Source organism: Rhagoletis zephyria, unplaced genomic scaffold, assembly GCF_001687245.7.
Source record: "Rhagoletis zephyria isolate East Lansing unplaced genomic scaffold, Rhagoletis_zephyria_1.1 Rzeph_scaffold_02542, whole genome shotgun sequence".
Classification (NCBI taxonomy): Eukaryota; Metazoa; Arthropoda; class Insecta; order Diptera; family Tephritidae; genus Rhagoletis; species Rhagoletis zephyria.
The window spans coordinates 64465-80912 of NW_016159626.1; the positions used below are offsets into that span (position 1 = coordinate 64465).

A 16448-nucleotide genomic window follows, 5' to 3' on the forward strand; every position below is an offset into this window, starting at 1 on the left:
TGAAACCCGCAACATCCTCGGCGAAAAAAATTCTAAAAAATCAACGGTAATTTTTAGCCACTTGAAACTTGCACATTATTAGACTAAAATTGAATGGGCTATAAAACTGTGTATTCAAAAAAATTCTACCGCTCCTGAGAAAAAAGTTTGAAATTTGGCTGAAAATTTGTTGCACTTTTTTGCGGCCTTTTAAAAAGTTTTAAACTTGAGTTTATATGAGTGCTATTGTATTGGCCAATACTGTATGTATGTATGTACATTAGGCTGCATCACCAAAAAAAGTTGCGGCTTTTCCGCCGAGATGACAAAATTTATTAACATTTTAAGACGTCCACCAAAATATTTCGGAAAAATATTAAGATTTAAGCGAGCTGGACCGATTTGAAAATACCTCCAAAAATAGAGATTTTATGAATAAAAATAGTCAGCGTCGTCGAAACAAGCACCTATTCCATGCTATTCTTCGATCGAGTCTACTCTGCGTTCAGCACTCTCACTAATTTTGTTATAAATATGCACTTGAGTTCGTAAAATTAGGGCTGGTCGAATTGCATAGGGCTATTAAAAAAATTTCGTGTTAATTTTTCATCAAATGTTGTAGTAACTATGATCCCAACAGACGTTTTATATGGATGTAATTTTTTTTTTTTTTTGAATTTTTAAGCCAAGGTTTGCTGTGTGCGACGCCAAGCGTCTTTCACACCAATGTTTTTAATTAATTAATTAATTTGTTAAATGGCCCATCAATTCGATTGACCGTGTATGTTCTTGTGGTGTGATTGTACCAGCTGCTGGTGCGACTTCAAAAACTATTTGGAAATTTCTTGCACTATGTATATGAGTCAAAGCCGTGTTTGCGGAATATTAAGTTCACGATATTGCAGTTGCGAATTAAAAAAAAAACAAAAAACAATGTTTAACAAAATGGTAGAAAAATTATGAAATTTCAGCTCTAATCATTTCGATCTTTCATCGTCCTCATTTGTAAAGAAATAAATATTGTACCAGCATTATACAAAAATGTTTTTGGTTGGATAAAATATTAGCTTTTTTCCAGTGTTCATTGTTTTACTATACCATTACTTATTGAAAATGTTTGCGTGTATACTTTTATATGTATATGTAAGTAAAAAATTTTAGCTACCATTTTTAGCCACAAGGAATTTTTTAGCTCTTTTTTATCCCTTTTTTTTTAAGGATTTTGGCTACCACTAAAAATGATTCGCGGCAACACTGGTAGTCACTATTTTTTATTGACTACTGCAGCCATAACAATAACATTTTGGCGCTTAGCCTTTTGCTAAGTGTTTGGCTGAGCTTCTGTTTCAATGTGCCGGTAGATGTTGTTACACAAAAATGAATTTTATGAGAGCATTTTTCATTGAAGGGCGGCCGCTGTTAGAATTTTTTTTCTAATTTAGATGTTACCCGGACCAGGGATTGGACCAGTCTGCCACATTGAAAAAATGGCCGATTATTCTCTTTTTCTGAACCGTTTAATACTTGGAATCCTACTAAATACNTTTTTTTTTCTAATTTAGATGTTACCCGGACCAGGGATTATTCTCTTTTTCTGAACCGTTTAATACTTGGAATCCTACTAAATACCTTAGTACTTTAGTATTTAGCACCCGCACTTAAGTATTCAATTTTAGTATATCCTAAATGCCTCTAGTATCACTGGTCTATAGCAAAAATGTTCAATGGATGCCACTATATATATATATATCCTTTTATAGAATTGTCCAAAAATCGAGTTAATTTTTTATTTTGAATAAATTATTATCTTCAGTATTTACTGATTTATCAAAGATTTTGTATTTCCCTAAATTACCGTTATATGGGATGTAGGCGCGGTTGTTGTCCGATTTCGCCCATTTTCAATACCATCCGTCCTACGTTGAANTATTTTGAATAAATTATTATCTTCAGTATTTACTGATTTATCAAAGATTTTGTATTTCCCCAAATTACCGTTATATGGGATGTAGGCGTGGTTGTTGTCCGATTTCGCCCATTTTCAATACCATCCGTCCTACGTTGAAAATAAGTATACGTCTTGGGTTGGCTCTACCTGATAAATGTCCCGATTATTAACAAAACTAGCTTTCATATTTTTCGAAGATTGTTTATCATAAAAAGAAAGAGTTATATTTTTAAAGGAACCAGGAAAAATAAATAAAATCCTCCAGTTCATAAAGGAATATATTTCGCACTTTTTATAAGATATCCCAATGCATGCCAAGCAAATAAACAAACAAGCCTTCCTAATGTATGTATAAGTGTATGTATGCTCGCTATGTAAGTCAATGAATTTGTTTTCAAGCATTTATGTAGGTAGATGTTGTCATCGTGCGCTATTTTTAGTGTCACTGTTAAATGTTTCTCAAATAAAAGTTTTACTTTTTTTGACACTTTAAGATTTATGTGCAATTAAATGGTTTGACTTCCTCATCTTGACTAGTGCAAATATATTGAATATAGTAATGGTGAAATTGCGATAAAAAATACCTTGACGTCTATTGAGTTTCAGTACTAAGAAGAAAGAAATTTCTTGGTCAAAGTAATATTAACGTATTTAATATGATATTTATTAAAATTTTTCATATAAAGTTATTTTGCGCGATAAAGATTCCTAGAAAGCGAAAATCTATCAATATTGATGTGATTTATTTTTGCAGTTTAAAGAGGTACCTAAATATCATCGCCGCACAAGAACTCGGTTTCAGATAGAATAGGAAAAAATGTAGTGGGCCAGAGTGGATTATTTCTGAATACAAGAAAAATTATTGAATACGATTATAACACATTGTGGCATCATAATTCATTTTCCAATACATTTGTGGATCACATTTATTTAATTAAAATTCAATTGAAGCCTATGTAGTGGCAATAGTTACTCATACGCCATGTACCTACTACAAGTAAATTCAATTAGCTTTATTACCAACACTTCAGCCAAGAGTCGAGAGAGCGATTTTGCGTGATGAATTCTGTTGGCTGTTGGCTGTTGCAATATTTTGCAATTGATGATTACACCTCTTTCATTCATTTAAGTGCAAATGGAAATGGTTGTAAATGCACTTGCAGTTAAGCAATATTGCGCCACACCTAGAAAGTTCATGCACACATATGAAAGTATGTATGTATGTACTCATGTGCAGACATGCAAGTAAATAAATTGATATATGTCAAGAGGCACTTTGCTGTAGCCCTTTTCATATGAATAAAGTTTCTTTTTTTCAAAACTGTAGGTTCGTACCACTTCGCTTCAAGTCACCTCAATAATGCAATCAATCAATAATGATTATTTACACTTGAACGAGCGAAGTTTGTCAGAGCGTTATGTTTAAGTGCACAGCTAGGAACATGATTTTCTATTTCGTATGGACTTTAACCCCTTGAAAATGGCATACGTGAAGGTGTTTTTAAGGTAGTCTGTTACCTAGACCGTTTCGTAGTTAGCGAGTTTTTAAGTATCTTTGAATTTGTAACTTTCATAGCGACCCATTATACAACTTGCTTTACAATTGGTCATGTGCATACATACATACATATGTATGTACATTAGGGTGGTATAAAAATACATGTGAAAAAGTATAGTCGGAACTTTTATGCTCTCACCCCCTAGGATTATTCTATAACGGAAAAATATACCCCTATTTTTTTGTGTTGGAATAAAAAGGCTCTCAAAGTTTTCCATGTATTTTATATGAGGGAAAACCACTTTTCGTAGAAATGGTACAGAATTGTTGAAAAGCAATGTACTTCGTTCGGAAAACTCTGTTTCTCTTCAGGAGATTCCCAATAATAATACCCAATTATTTATTTAACCATTTTTTCATAGAACTATATTTTATAGGTCCTCCAAAAGCCCCGAAATATGCCAGAAAATTAAATGGGGGGATAAATAAAAAATCTTTGGTATTAAAAATCATCAAAAAATATTGATATTCAAGAATTCTATACCATTTCTACGAAAAGTTGTTTTTTTTTCCATGTAAATATGATACATGGAAAACTTTGAGCGCTTTGAGTGACCTCTAAATATTTTTGTTTAAAAAAAGGGGTATATTTTTTGTATAAAGAAATCCTAGGGGTGTGAGAGCATTAAAATTCCGAATTACTTATTTTGGACCACCCTAATGTACATAAGTTGGACGCCAGGTGTGTTTGCAGTTTCTCCATAAAAGTGAGAGAGTTCTCTTGCTGCTCGAGCTATGATCCTCTTATCGATACCTGCTATCGAATGCGAATACACGACAATGAATCTAAATTAAAACCTGCGAGCAAAGGGAATACAAATATTTAAGTGAAAATCTATAACGATAACGAAAATATATCAAAAGTATTACATACGTATGTAGATCGATAAATACATATTGGTAATAATATTGATAAAATTATTGTTATCAAATAATATGTATATCGAAAACTACGTCGACGAAAATGCCGTTTGAGATATTGGTAAATGCGTACTAAGGGTATCGATAAATACCCATAACGGCTTCAATAAATTTTGCGATAAATAAAATAAGATAAACATCTTGACAAAAATCATGATCATTACATTGATAACTGTCTCGATAATTATGTATATCGATCACTTATTGGTAACCATATCGATAAAGTTTCTAATAAACATATTGACACTGATTTCGATAATTATATTGATGATAGCATCGGGGACGATTATGTATACGAAAGGTTGTGAACTCTAGCCGAAGTTGACAATCGAAAAAAATCAATATAGGAAATATTTCAGCAAAGTAATTTCTTTTGACAATTTTCAACTATATCTATTAAAAACAGGGACCGCAACAGTTACAACTTTTATTAAAAAAATCGCTCTTTAACAATTATTTTTCGACTTTTATTTAATTGCTCCTTAAATAACCGTTATTTCTGACTTTTATTTTATGAATCCAAAATAACAACTATTGTTGATTTTTATCTAAACAATCTGCATATAACAGTTATTTTTGATTTTTAAATTACATGTCTCAGATAACAGTTATCGAAGACTTTTATTTATAAAAGTCATAAATTAAAATCAGTCACTGGCCCTTATTTACTAAATCATTCTTATAAAAGTAGTAAACTTTTGTTTCCCAACACTTTCTTAACTTCGAAAAATGTTAATAACTTTTATACGAATGATTTAAAAACTAAAAGTCGTTGACCGATTTATATTGATGACTTTTAAAAGTTAATTGTTATTTAGGATTTATAATGTAAAAATCAAAAATAATTGTTATTTTTTTTAATTTTGCATAAAAATTGCAAATAAAAATCGAATTGCAATTAGAAATCGATTGGAATGTATCACTTAGTTGTGGAACACTTCCTTCATAGTGAATTTTTCCATTAGGGTTTTCGGTCCTTGGTTAAAAACTCTCCATTTGAAGATTACAAATACGCGCTAAATGCGAACGTATTCAATCTAATACATTAATCGTTAGAAATTCAGTAAGCTTGTTCAGAACGTATGCTCTTGAATATTGAATTTGTTGAATTTCGCTTTCCTCGTCTACATCACTAGTGTATGTACATAATATGTAAGTGTATGATACATTTCGCCAGCTTAGAGTGAAAAGTTCGCAAGTCCACTTTTTGTGAAAACTCATATTTTGATGTAGCCTGATATATTAAAAATACATCGTCCCCAAAAAGGACTAAGTTACAGGTTTTAAATTTTCTCAGTTATATTCCATAAAATGCAAGTTTGCTTAAATAGTCCAAGAAAATCAAAAAAAAACTTCGCTAAGGTCAAAATAATAAGAAACTTTTAATTACTATCGAATCATCCTGATCCTTATGGAATTTAGCTTTGCTTTAAACACAGAAATTGTTGTATTCAAAGTTAAGCAAATTACTCGTAGAAAATGGCTTTAAGAAGATTTTTTCTGCTGAAAATTTTGTAAAAATGGATTTAGTAGTTTTTCATTCTTAGCTAGCGCTATGTATGCACGTATGTATGCACAAACATACTACATTTTGTCATATAAATTTTAAAGCACTTTCGGCTGAAGGGGTTTGTTTTTGCTATTTTGATCGTTTTTGTTGTTATTGATTTTTTGAGCCAGTTTATTGATGCTAGAGGTCCTTTGCTGTGTCAAAAGTTGCATGCACAAGCACACGAAAACATTTTGTCACGAGCTTACATGCCAATTCATACATACATACATACATGTACACATACCTACATACATACATATACGCACATCTATGGGACATGCAATGAATGTACGCAAAAAAAGGTGCTGCAAGAGGATACTTTTGATGGATTTTTGTGTCGTTAAATCTTGTTTTGTGGTCATTGATTCGTTTAGAGTGATAATTTTTTGTGGCTGGGCTGCTGTTCACTTGAGGATGCTGGAAAGCAATTTGTTTTAAAATTTTATTTTCGTCCATAAATTTTTTTGCTGGTAAAAGTGATTTGTTTTGAAATCAGAGCATGGTTAATTGGCATGAGAGTTGTGGAGGGAGGGCAAATAAGATTTATGACCGCAAAAAATCTAGAAGCAAACTATGTTAATTAAAAAAAATTCAAAACACAACAAACAATTAATATACATACATATGTACTCACGAAACTATGGGCCAGATATAGAAACTGCGTCTTTAGTTTTTTTCTCTGACGTCAGGATTTTTTAAAAGAATTTCAAAATTTCAATAATATGTTTAATTAAAAAATTATTTGAAAATTTCAGTGCAATGAAAAATATTAATATGGGTACCATATGAATGAAAAAATTCTGTTGAATTTAAAAAAATTAAGTTTTTTGGTTGGAAAGGTCGAAAAGGTATTGAAAATGCACTTTTAAATTATTTTAGTTTTTAAGCTAATAAAGTTACAAGGGCGAAATTCGTGGATGTGGTGTGGTCGTGTGTATATTAGTCCTTGAAAAATTTTTTTCCAAAAATACATATTGCAGATTTTCAATGAAATCCAAGGATACAATTTTAAAAGGACTATTCCTCCTTATGCACCAAAAATAATTTTCGCTAAAAAACTCTCACGTAGACTGGGTGGTGAGTCTCTCGTAGAGCTGTATTGAGTGTTTACACGTCCCATTGCGAGATTTTGTCTAAGTCTTGCGTTTTTTTTCTCTACCGTGTACATTTAGGTTTATATAATACCCATATTGTTATGCTACATTGCACTAACTTTTTTAAATAATTTTTTGTATCAATCATATCGTTAAAGTTTCAAAGTCTTCTAAGAAAAATCCTGATGTCAGAGGGAAAATCTAAAAACGTAGTTTTACTATTTTTGGCTCGTAGTTTACTTTTCTGTGTGTGTTAAATTGATTGTCACACGGTGTTATCAACAAGGCTGGCAATCTAAGCAAATGCTTGAAATGCTTATTTCGGAAGTTTGGTTGGTTTTTGCATATATGCGACTTACGTGCTAATTTTGACATATTTTAACAAGGAAAAAATAAAAAAAATAACAAATGTTTTAATAGCCTGTTTTTTACCAAAAAATCGAGCTGCTAACGATGAAGATCGGGATTGTTTATCCATCCTTTTGAATGGTCAAAGGAAAAAGTGCAATAATTTGTTTATGAAAGCAGGAAATAATGTTACCCATACGCCATATCGCACATAGCCGTTCTCGTACATAGTCGTACATGGCGTATGAGTAACATTTCTATCTGTAGAAAATGACTTGATTAAAAAAAAAAACGGTAAAGAGATCAATGATCTTCTACCCAAAATTATTATATTATAAAAATTATCGCTAGTCATATCGTTCATTATATATTTAGTACACTTACGTGCAGATAATTAGAAACAACTTGCCTTTACAAGTTTCGAAAATTCATTTATTCCTAATAAGTTTTATTTTATTGNATGGTAAAGAGATCCATGATCTTCTACCCAAAATTATTATATTATAAAAATTATCGCTAGTCATATCGTTCATTATATATTTAGTACACTTACGTGCAGATAATTAGAAAAAACTTGCCTTTACAAGTTTCGAAAATTCATTTATTCCTAATAAGTTTTATTTTATTGCAGTGTGAACTATATTTTCGTAAAAGAATACATAAAATTAGTAAATAAAATAAATAAATTGTCAACAAATTGTTTCTAATTATCTGCACGCAGTTGTATGTACATATCGAGTGAAATTATCCCGTTTTTCGAAACTGATTTTTTGATGCAAATTGATTCTACACCCCACAACGCATCACCAGGTAAAAAATTTGTAGCTGAAGTCCCTATAGTTAAGTACACCATTTGTTTGCTGGCTACATTATCATATGTGCCATAAAAACATATTTTGTACATAGTACAAAAAAAGAAATACANGCAAATTGATTCTACGCCCCACAACGCATCACCAGGTAAAAAATTTGTAGCTGAAGTCCCTATAGTTACGTCAAAAATTTACAGTATATTTGATTGTAAGTATACCATTTGTTTGCTGGCTACATTATCATATGTGCCATAAAAACATATTTTGTACATAGTACAAAAAAAGAAATACAAAAATTTGGAGTTTAGTTAAATAATTATTTATTTACACACATGAAATTTCGACTTTCCCCAACACAGCACTTTAAACTTTTACCTACATATATATGTATGTATGTATGTATGTATGTACGTGTCTGCTTTGTTAACCTTTAAGAAGTAAACATCCAGCTCTTGTGTAGGAAGCAACTTTACCTTTGAATTGGCCAGTCAACTCACTAAGTAAAACATTTACTTTTCGTTCTATTAATCCGCTCATTAGCACATAACTAAAATATATATATGCCTATATGTATAGTTACTTATATACAGACTTCAATTTTCTATGCAAATGCGCAATGCAAACTTTCACCATAAAAATTTTAGTACCATTTTTACAGCTTACGTATATCGATACAAGCATAGTTGCATACATACATACATACATATGTACATAGCTTTACAGCGTTATGTTAATTTAATGAGACTCTCAGAGTAATAAAATTTGCCTTAATACCACTTAATGCCACATAGTTGCATACGCGTGTGTATACATCTATATATTTGAATAAATATGTAGACGATTATATTACTAGGGTTGATTAAATTAGAGAGGGGAACTACGCATTTGAGCAGTCTGTAGCTGCTAGGAGCAGAATTTTCTTAAAGGAATATTTAGTGTCGAATTAGACAGAAATAGTATATGTAAGAATAATTCTATACCGACTTTCTTCTTTGAAGTAACTTTCTATACGTCCCTGCCTTAAAATTGAAGTATGCATAGTACTTAGCATAACTTTACGACACTCACATATTGACAAGTTTTGACGATTTATATTGTTATTTTTTTAATTTCAATTAATTATTTTAATTGAAGTAAGAAAAAAGAGAACTAAACCATCTCCTACTGGGGAAGAACTTTAAATTCTGAAGCCACTCAAATTTTTCACCGCATAATTTTCAAAACCTTTATTTTAAAAATAAGCCACCCACCCTAAAGTTAAGAATAAAAGTTCATTATACAATTTGTCACCCCACAGAATACATATGTATTGAACATAATCGTCGTCAATACTGCCAAACCCATTACTGTCATCATCATCATCGTCTCTGCGCATAATAATATTGGCCACATTGTAAACGGCTTAACCCAAACGCTTAGCTGCTAATCAGCATATTTAGCATGCGACTTGTAGGAGTCCCCAACGTCGCCCCCTACATTTCCTCCATCTCATCAACATAAAATAGATATCAACCACCTTCTTTTCCTTCTGCTATATGTATTTATCAAGACACGCAAGTATTATTCGACTTCTGGCAACACTATTTTTCTATACAGGCTATTTCTAGCGAAATTGGAAAATTAAAAACAAAAAGAAGCTCTTATAATTATACACACCCACATATTTCACATTTGTACAAACATAAGTAGCCTGCTTGAAAAGAAATGACAACTTACAAGTAGAAAAAGGAGGCTATAGAGGCTAGCAAGAAAACCACTATGCAGTGGAAATGAAAACGTGCAATTAATAGCGAATTACTTAGCATAAAAGCATGCCAATTAATACATAGTAGATATGTATGTACGTACATACATATGTACATACATATTGTGCGCGTGCAAGTGGCAGGGAGAGCGAGAAGTGATTTGTGAAGAAATATTTCTAGCGAATATTTACAATGTAGATTTTCATAAAAGAAAAAAACAAACCTCGTGAGTATCGAATCGTGTTATAAAGATACTAACCTTGCGTTTACATTCGACAAAACAATAGAGAATTGTTGTGTAAAGTTGGCGTCCAGACAGTTATTAAGATAATACACTTTTAAGAAACCGCCGCACAGTGTTTCGACTATATGGTGGCAGGTGGAAAGAAGAATAGTTACCGTGGGACAATTTCGCTGAAACTTGACATCTAAATTAATTTATCTTAGTAATAGGAAATTTTGAAATGTGGCAAAGCTGGGCCTTATTGCCACGCCCTCCACCCTTGTACGCGGAAACATTAAATTTCGCCCGATTTCGATGATATTTACCTTGTACTCTCTCTTTCATTAGACAAACATAAATATCAAAAATATGGGGAAGATTGGGCAACTATAACGGCTTCAATTCGCATGAATTATGGGCCGATCATTAAATGAGAATTTTGGTTAATTTTTTTTGTTTCCTGCTTTCCACTCTCAGTACTCAAAAGGTTATACATAAAAACTATTAAGTGTAAATATTGTCCATTCTCCCAATTGTTTAGGGGATTCTACAATTATTCGCAACGGCCTGCTTCCTGTGAATACGTATCCTTACTCATCCGCTGTATCTTAGAAAATGGTACCAAAGCGGTTCATTGCAGGTAGTTCGCCTAACCAATCTAACGACATTTCAAATTTTATTATCGAATCCGATTAATGATCCTTAAATAAATTTGAAAATGTCACGTTATTGCGTAGGTCATATCTAAAAGATTATGTCATTTTAGCTAGCCTATTTGATCGTCACGATCACTCAGTTCGAGGGGGGGGGGTTAACCCTTAAAAGACCGTAGACCTGCAACTGTATTGAGCTGTGCGCATAGCGATTACTGGCACTTGTTTTTTGTAAATTGCGCAAAGCACATTTACATTCTAGTCGGTAACTCCTCGCTTCCGTCCTGAAATAACTTAGCTGGCAGACCTTCAGATCCTGCAGCTTGGTTGTTTTTCAGCCGCAAAATTGCTATATGTATCACTTTTTAGCTAGGTCGTCACAAATCCGAAATCGAATTTAGCTCCTTCACATGTCAGCTGTAGTAGACGTCGCATAGTGCCACCTTCCTCATTAAAGTGTTCATCCAAGTCCATGCCTTCACATCATAGTGCTTTAAAGGTTCACGGTGGACGTCGTTCAAAGAAGAACGTTTTTCTTAGCCTATTGGTTCTGAGTGAAGCTTGATGACCAACGAGTGACGTTTAACTGAACTAGGATGGGAACAATAGTCGCCACAACAAAGGTTAGGTTAGGTTAGGTTGAAGTGGCTGTCAGGCCCAGAGGGCGCCAGCACACTTAGGCCCAATCAGAGGCCATTGTGATACCGCATGGTCCAAAAACCCCTACTCGCCACAACAAAAACTACAACGGAATGTCACTACGTTTCGAATTTTTTATTAGCCGAAATGCATATCGAGACTCTGTTTGTGCAATCTTTGCCTTCTTCTTCTTAGGAGGGTACAATAGATCGCTTGGTCGCAGTGCATACCTCTACTTCAATCTTGCCTTCATCTTCTTCTGTTTGGCGGTGTATCAGTCTAGCCGATTTTGGTCGAGTCCAATAAAGCAGGCAGTCATTTTTCTTCTGAGCTAAGTGCAGCCAAGTCCCCTTCTTACTTAGTCTTTCCATAGCCGTGGAGGAAAAATTATTTCGAGTGGGAAAAATAAAAAAATATGTGTTAACTTCAGACTTATTCCAAAAATTGTCCACAAATTTACAAAACACACTCACAAAACTTATTATTTCCTTAAATAGCACAAATATTCTTCTTTCTAAAGTCAAATATAAACTTAAAATTGGGTAAAAAATAACAGAGCTAAAAATGGTTCAGTGCGGGCAGTCATATAAAAATTGTTTTTTTTTTAATAAGTCGAGAATTTGAGGGCGTTACAAAGATTTTAAACGCAGTTTCGTGACTTGCTCGACCTGTACTAGGCCACTTCAAAAGTTCATGATCAGTGTAACACCGCGAAATTTAAATTATTTTTTTCATATAGCGTATTAGGTATATTCGCCATTTTTTTGTGTTAGTGTCTCTTTCGGCAATCTTTCTCGGAGATCGAGGAAAATGTTGTCCAATAGCGGTATAAATATTACCACTCACATAATGACAAGATTTCAACAGTTATCTTAATATTTTTTAATTTTAATTATTTAATTAATTAATTATTAATTATTATTTTAATAATCGACAAACTCTCTCAAAAATTTCTAGCTTTTCTTTCGATTTTTTAGAAATATATTAAGTATACAGTTTTGCTTAGCCGTTCAATTTTAGCATAACAAAGTGCAAATTTAAAGTAGCTCGGAACTACCATTGATTTTGGGAATTTTTTTTGTTGAAGATGTTGCTCCATTTCTCATTTAAAAAAATCGTCGAAAATCATTCGTTTGAAAGACAATTACTGACACCGTCAACAAAAAAATATTCCAAAATCAATGCAGTTCCGAGGTACTTTAAATTTGCACTTTGTTATGGTGAAGTTGAACTGCATTCTCAAAATATTAAAAAAAAAATTAAATCAAAAGTTCGAAATTTTTACTAAAGTTTGTCGATTATTTTCAAGGCTGCACAAATACCCAAACTTTGATTTATATGGTTTTTGTTAAGTAATATACAAAATTTTTATAAACAAATATTTAAAATTAAAAAAAATATTAAGACAAATGGTCAAATCTTGTCAATATGTGAGTGTCGTCAAGTTATGAAAAGGACTATAAACATTCATAGTATCTACATACATATCCATTGTTTTGATTTCTTATTCTATAAATAATATTGTGCAAGCCTAAAAGGGGATTTGGATTAAAATAAAAAAATTAAAAACTTTTAAAAAAATTTGATTTAAAATTTATCTCTTTGAAGTAACATATTTTAACCGAAATTTTACGTTTACGAAAGGCGGAAGACTCCGGTTTTACTATATTTCTGGATCCTAGCTGCATCTTTAGAGAACTGTGACTAGGAATGATGTTTTGCTTGTATGTATGTAAACATATGCCCCAACTGCATAGCCTAAAGCCCTATATGACGTGTAAATGTATATATACCTATATTAGGGCGAGTCAATTTGTAAGGGAGTTTTTTCTTTTGACTATGCACAGAAGGGTTCTAAGTGTAATTCTAAAGAAATTTGCGGAAGAAACTATGGGTCTAAAATCAATTTGGAGTTTGCCAAATTGCGAAAGTAGGTTTCTTAGCTTTTGCTGTAGTGTCGTAAAGAAGTGCTTAAATTTTGTATAAAAACATGCTATAACGGGTTTTTTGGTACACGAAAATCTATTTCTGCACTCATCTTTTTCTTAAAAATCTAATCATATCCAGCAGAGGGCGCAACAATGAAAATTTTCACATTTTCATCGAACCCTATTTTCGCAATTTGGCGAACTCTAAATTTATTTTAGACTCTTGGTTTCTTCAGCAAATGTGCTCAGAATTTCACGTAGAATCCTCAAATGCTATACGCGCATAGTAAAAAAAAAAAAAAAAATTGACCCGCCCTAACCTACACATGTAGATACATATCCATGGCCAACTTACGCTTCATCCTCGGGAGTGGCCGCAACGCCGCGCAACGTTTGCGGTGTAAACGGTGAAAAACCAATGCAATGGAGTAGCAGGAATGCGGTCACAATGACAGTAAAATGTGTCATCAACTTGTCGCATATGAGCATCTTGGGCATTTTTCTAGCATTTTCCCAGCTATTGCGGGCGCTGCGTGGCGTCGCGGACGGCGCTGCTAAACAAGTTCAAATACACGACACCACTCTTATGCACTTTCTGAACACAAATACTTAACGAGTAAAGAATATGTATTTACCAGCTTCTGTAAAGGTTTTCTTTATTTGTATATTATCACTTTTGTCTATATGTAATCTTATTATCTGCTTAGCTGGCACATACATAGGTATACACAGAGACACGCACTGATGCAATAATATTTATGTTTGTACATAGAACTTATGGCCTCATTAGCCACTTTGGGTTTTGGCTAGACGCCTTGCTGATGCTGCCACTGCCACTGCAACTGCTGCTTCTTCTTCCTCCTATTCGTATTCCTATTTTGTATAATATTTCGGTGACCACAAAACTGGGTGGAGTCCCGAAAATGGAAGTTTTGACGAGACGAACGAGCGATTCAAGTAGCAGCTACATTTAAACTTTGACATACCCAGATTTTTTGAACACTACACACTTGACTATAGGATTTATCGCTGCAATTTTCTTTGCTATTGCACAATTACATTAATTCATTAGATTTTCTACTCTAAACAAAAATTCACAATGAAAATTCTCGTTCACACGTATGGAGCTTATGAAAAACCGCACCGAAATTCACTGTTTCACCAAAAGGAAATTTTTCAGCTGTGCGTAAATTTTCTATATATAAAACATGGCGTACGTTTGTGTGCGCGCTGATATATTCGTATTCGTATGCATGGGCGAGTATGTGTGCGTGTGTTTGTCGTTCGTTACGTTTAAACTAATCTGTGGGTTGTTGTTGCTGTTGTTGTTGCATGGGGCGGTTCGTCGTCGTTGGCGATGTTGTTGTTGCAATTGTCTATTAATCGCGCACCGGGCCACAGTTGGTCGTTTAACGTTGCTGTTTTTCCCAAAAAAGATTTTCCCGTTACCGAACCGTTACCACTGAGTAGCCAAGAAAAACTGAATAATGAAAATTTGTAGAAAGTGAGGAAAATTGTTGGGGCTGCTGTGGAAAAGTGCCGACGAGGCTACATATGTATGTGGCTGCTTAGTAGAGCAATCGTTTAGCCAATTTCGTATGCGCTTCGGTAGAGATTTTCGAGAGCGCATACCGTTAGTTCGGGCATTTTGTTGGCCCATTTCATTTTCATATAGATACATACATAAATATGTACATAATTGCTTTGAGCCAATTTTCGTGAGTATGCTAACGTTTTTTGTTTTTGTTTTTGAACTCTTTGGGTTCATCCCCTTTAATTTCCGACCACAATTTCTAACGTCATCTCAGCTGTACAGGTAGTGTGGGACGGTGTTTTTGTGGTTTCTCTTTTGTGCTGTTTGTTTTGGCATCGCAGTTGAAATGTCAACGCACAGCAAATCAAAAGAAAAACAAAATATGAAATAAAAAGAATCGGTTTGGCTCATTGAGCGCCAGGCGAATTGTTGGCTGCTCATTTGTCAGCTGTTCGTATTGATTTTTCCTTCACTGCTTCGCATTGGCATTGTGCTTAATCTTGTCTGCCTTCTTCTTTGGCGAATGAAAGACAATCTCGTTTTCGCTTTTAATAATTTTCATTTTGTTTGCTTATTGTTCTGTTTAGGTGGAGGCGCGTGTTAGCTTCACGTCCACTTCGTTTCACTTTCATAACAGAGAAAGAGAGTGAGTTTTAGTGCGTATGTATGTATGTGTGAATATGTTCATGGATTTGAAAAAGTGCAAATGTTTGATTGAAAATCATAATCATTAAATATTTCTAGCTAAAGAGAATAGATTTATGTGGCTAAATATGTACGGCTGGTGGGGCCAGAACGGCAGTAGGTTTGTGTATTTTCACGAAAAAGTTAATCTGTGGACATTTGAAAGAGCAACGTAAGTCGAGTTCGGTAATTTTTTCCATAAAACGTTAAATCATTTGGGTCTTACGAAGTATTTATCTCTATTAATAAAAATGTTGTGTTCGTATGTCACGGTCGTCAAAACTCGAGAACGGCTGAGCCGATTTGAATAATTTTTTTCTTGTATTGTTCGGTATAATACCAGAACCAATGATATCGCAACAAATTGCCACCTCTTTGAAAATTTTTAAACCCAAATATATTGATAAAATTAATAAATTATTGCAATATGGGTATCAAATTAAAGAGGTTTAAGAAAGATAGCTGCTGGAAATATTTTTGACGGGGGTTGCCACCTATTTGAAAATTTTAACTCAGTCAAATTGATAAAATAAATGAAATATTGCCATGTGGGTGTCAAACTAAAGAGTTTTAAGAAGGCTTACAGCCAAAAATATGCTTGAAGAGGGTTGCCACTTGATTGAAAATTTAACTAAAGTACATCGATAAAATAAATGAAATATTGCAATATGGGTATCGAATTAAAGAGGTTCAAGGAAGATAACTGCTGGAAATATTTTTGACGAGGGTTGGAACCTATTTGAAAATTTTAACTCAGTGAAATTGATAAAATAAATGCAAAATTGCCATGTGGATGTCAAACTAAAGAGTTTTAAGAAGGCTTACAGCCG

General features: G+C 33.2%; 1 protein-coding gene across 1 annotated transcript in view; it reads right to left on the bottom strand.

Annotated features, from left to right (window-relative positions):
• The window catches only part of Ca-Ma2d (Ca[2+] channel Muscle-specific alpha2/delta subunit), a 28448-nt gene extending 14225 nt beyond the window's left edge, over positions 1-14223 (bottom strand). Inside the window, exon 1 of the mRNA XM_017621668.1 lies at positions 13756-14223. Coding sequence (XP_017477157.1) covers positions 13756-13898 — 143 coding nt within the window. The 5' untranslated portion in view covers positions 13899-14223. The remainder of the gene's footprint in view (positions 1-13755) is intronic.
• Positions 14224-16448: the final 2225 nt, after the last annotated feature.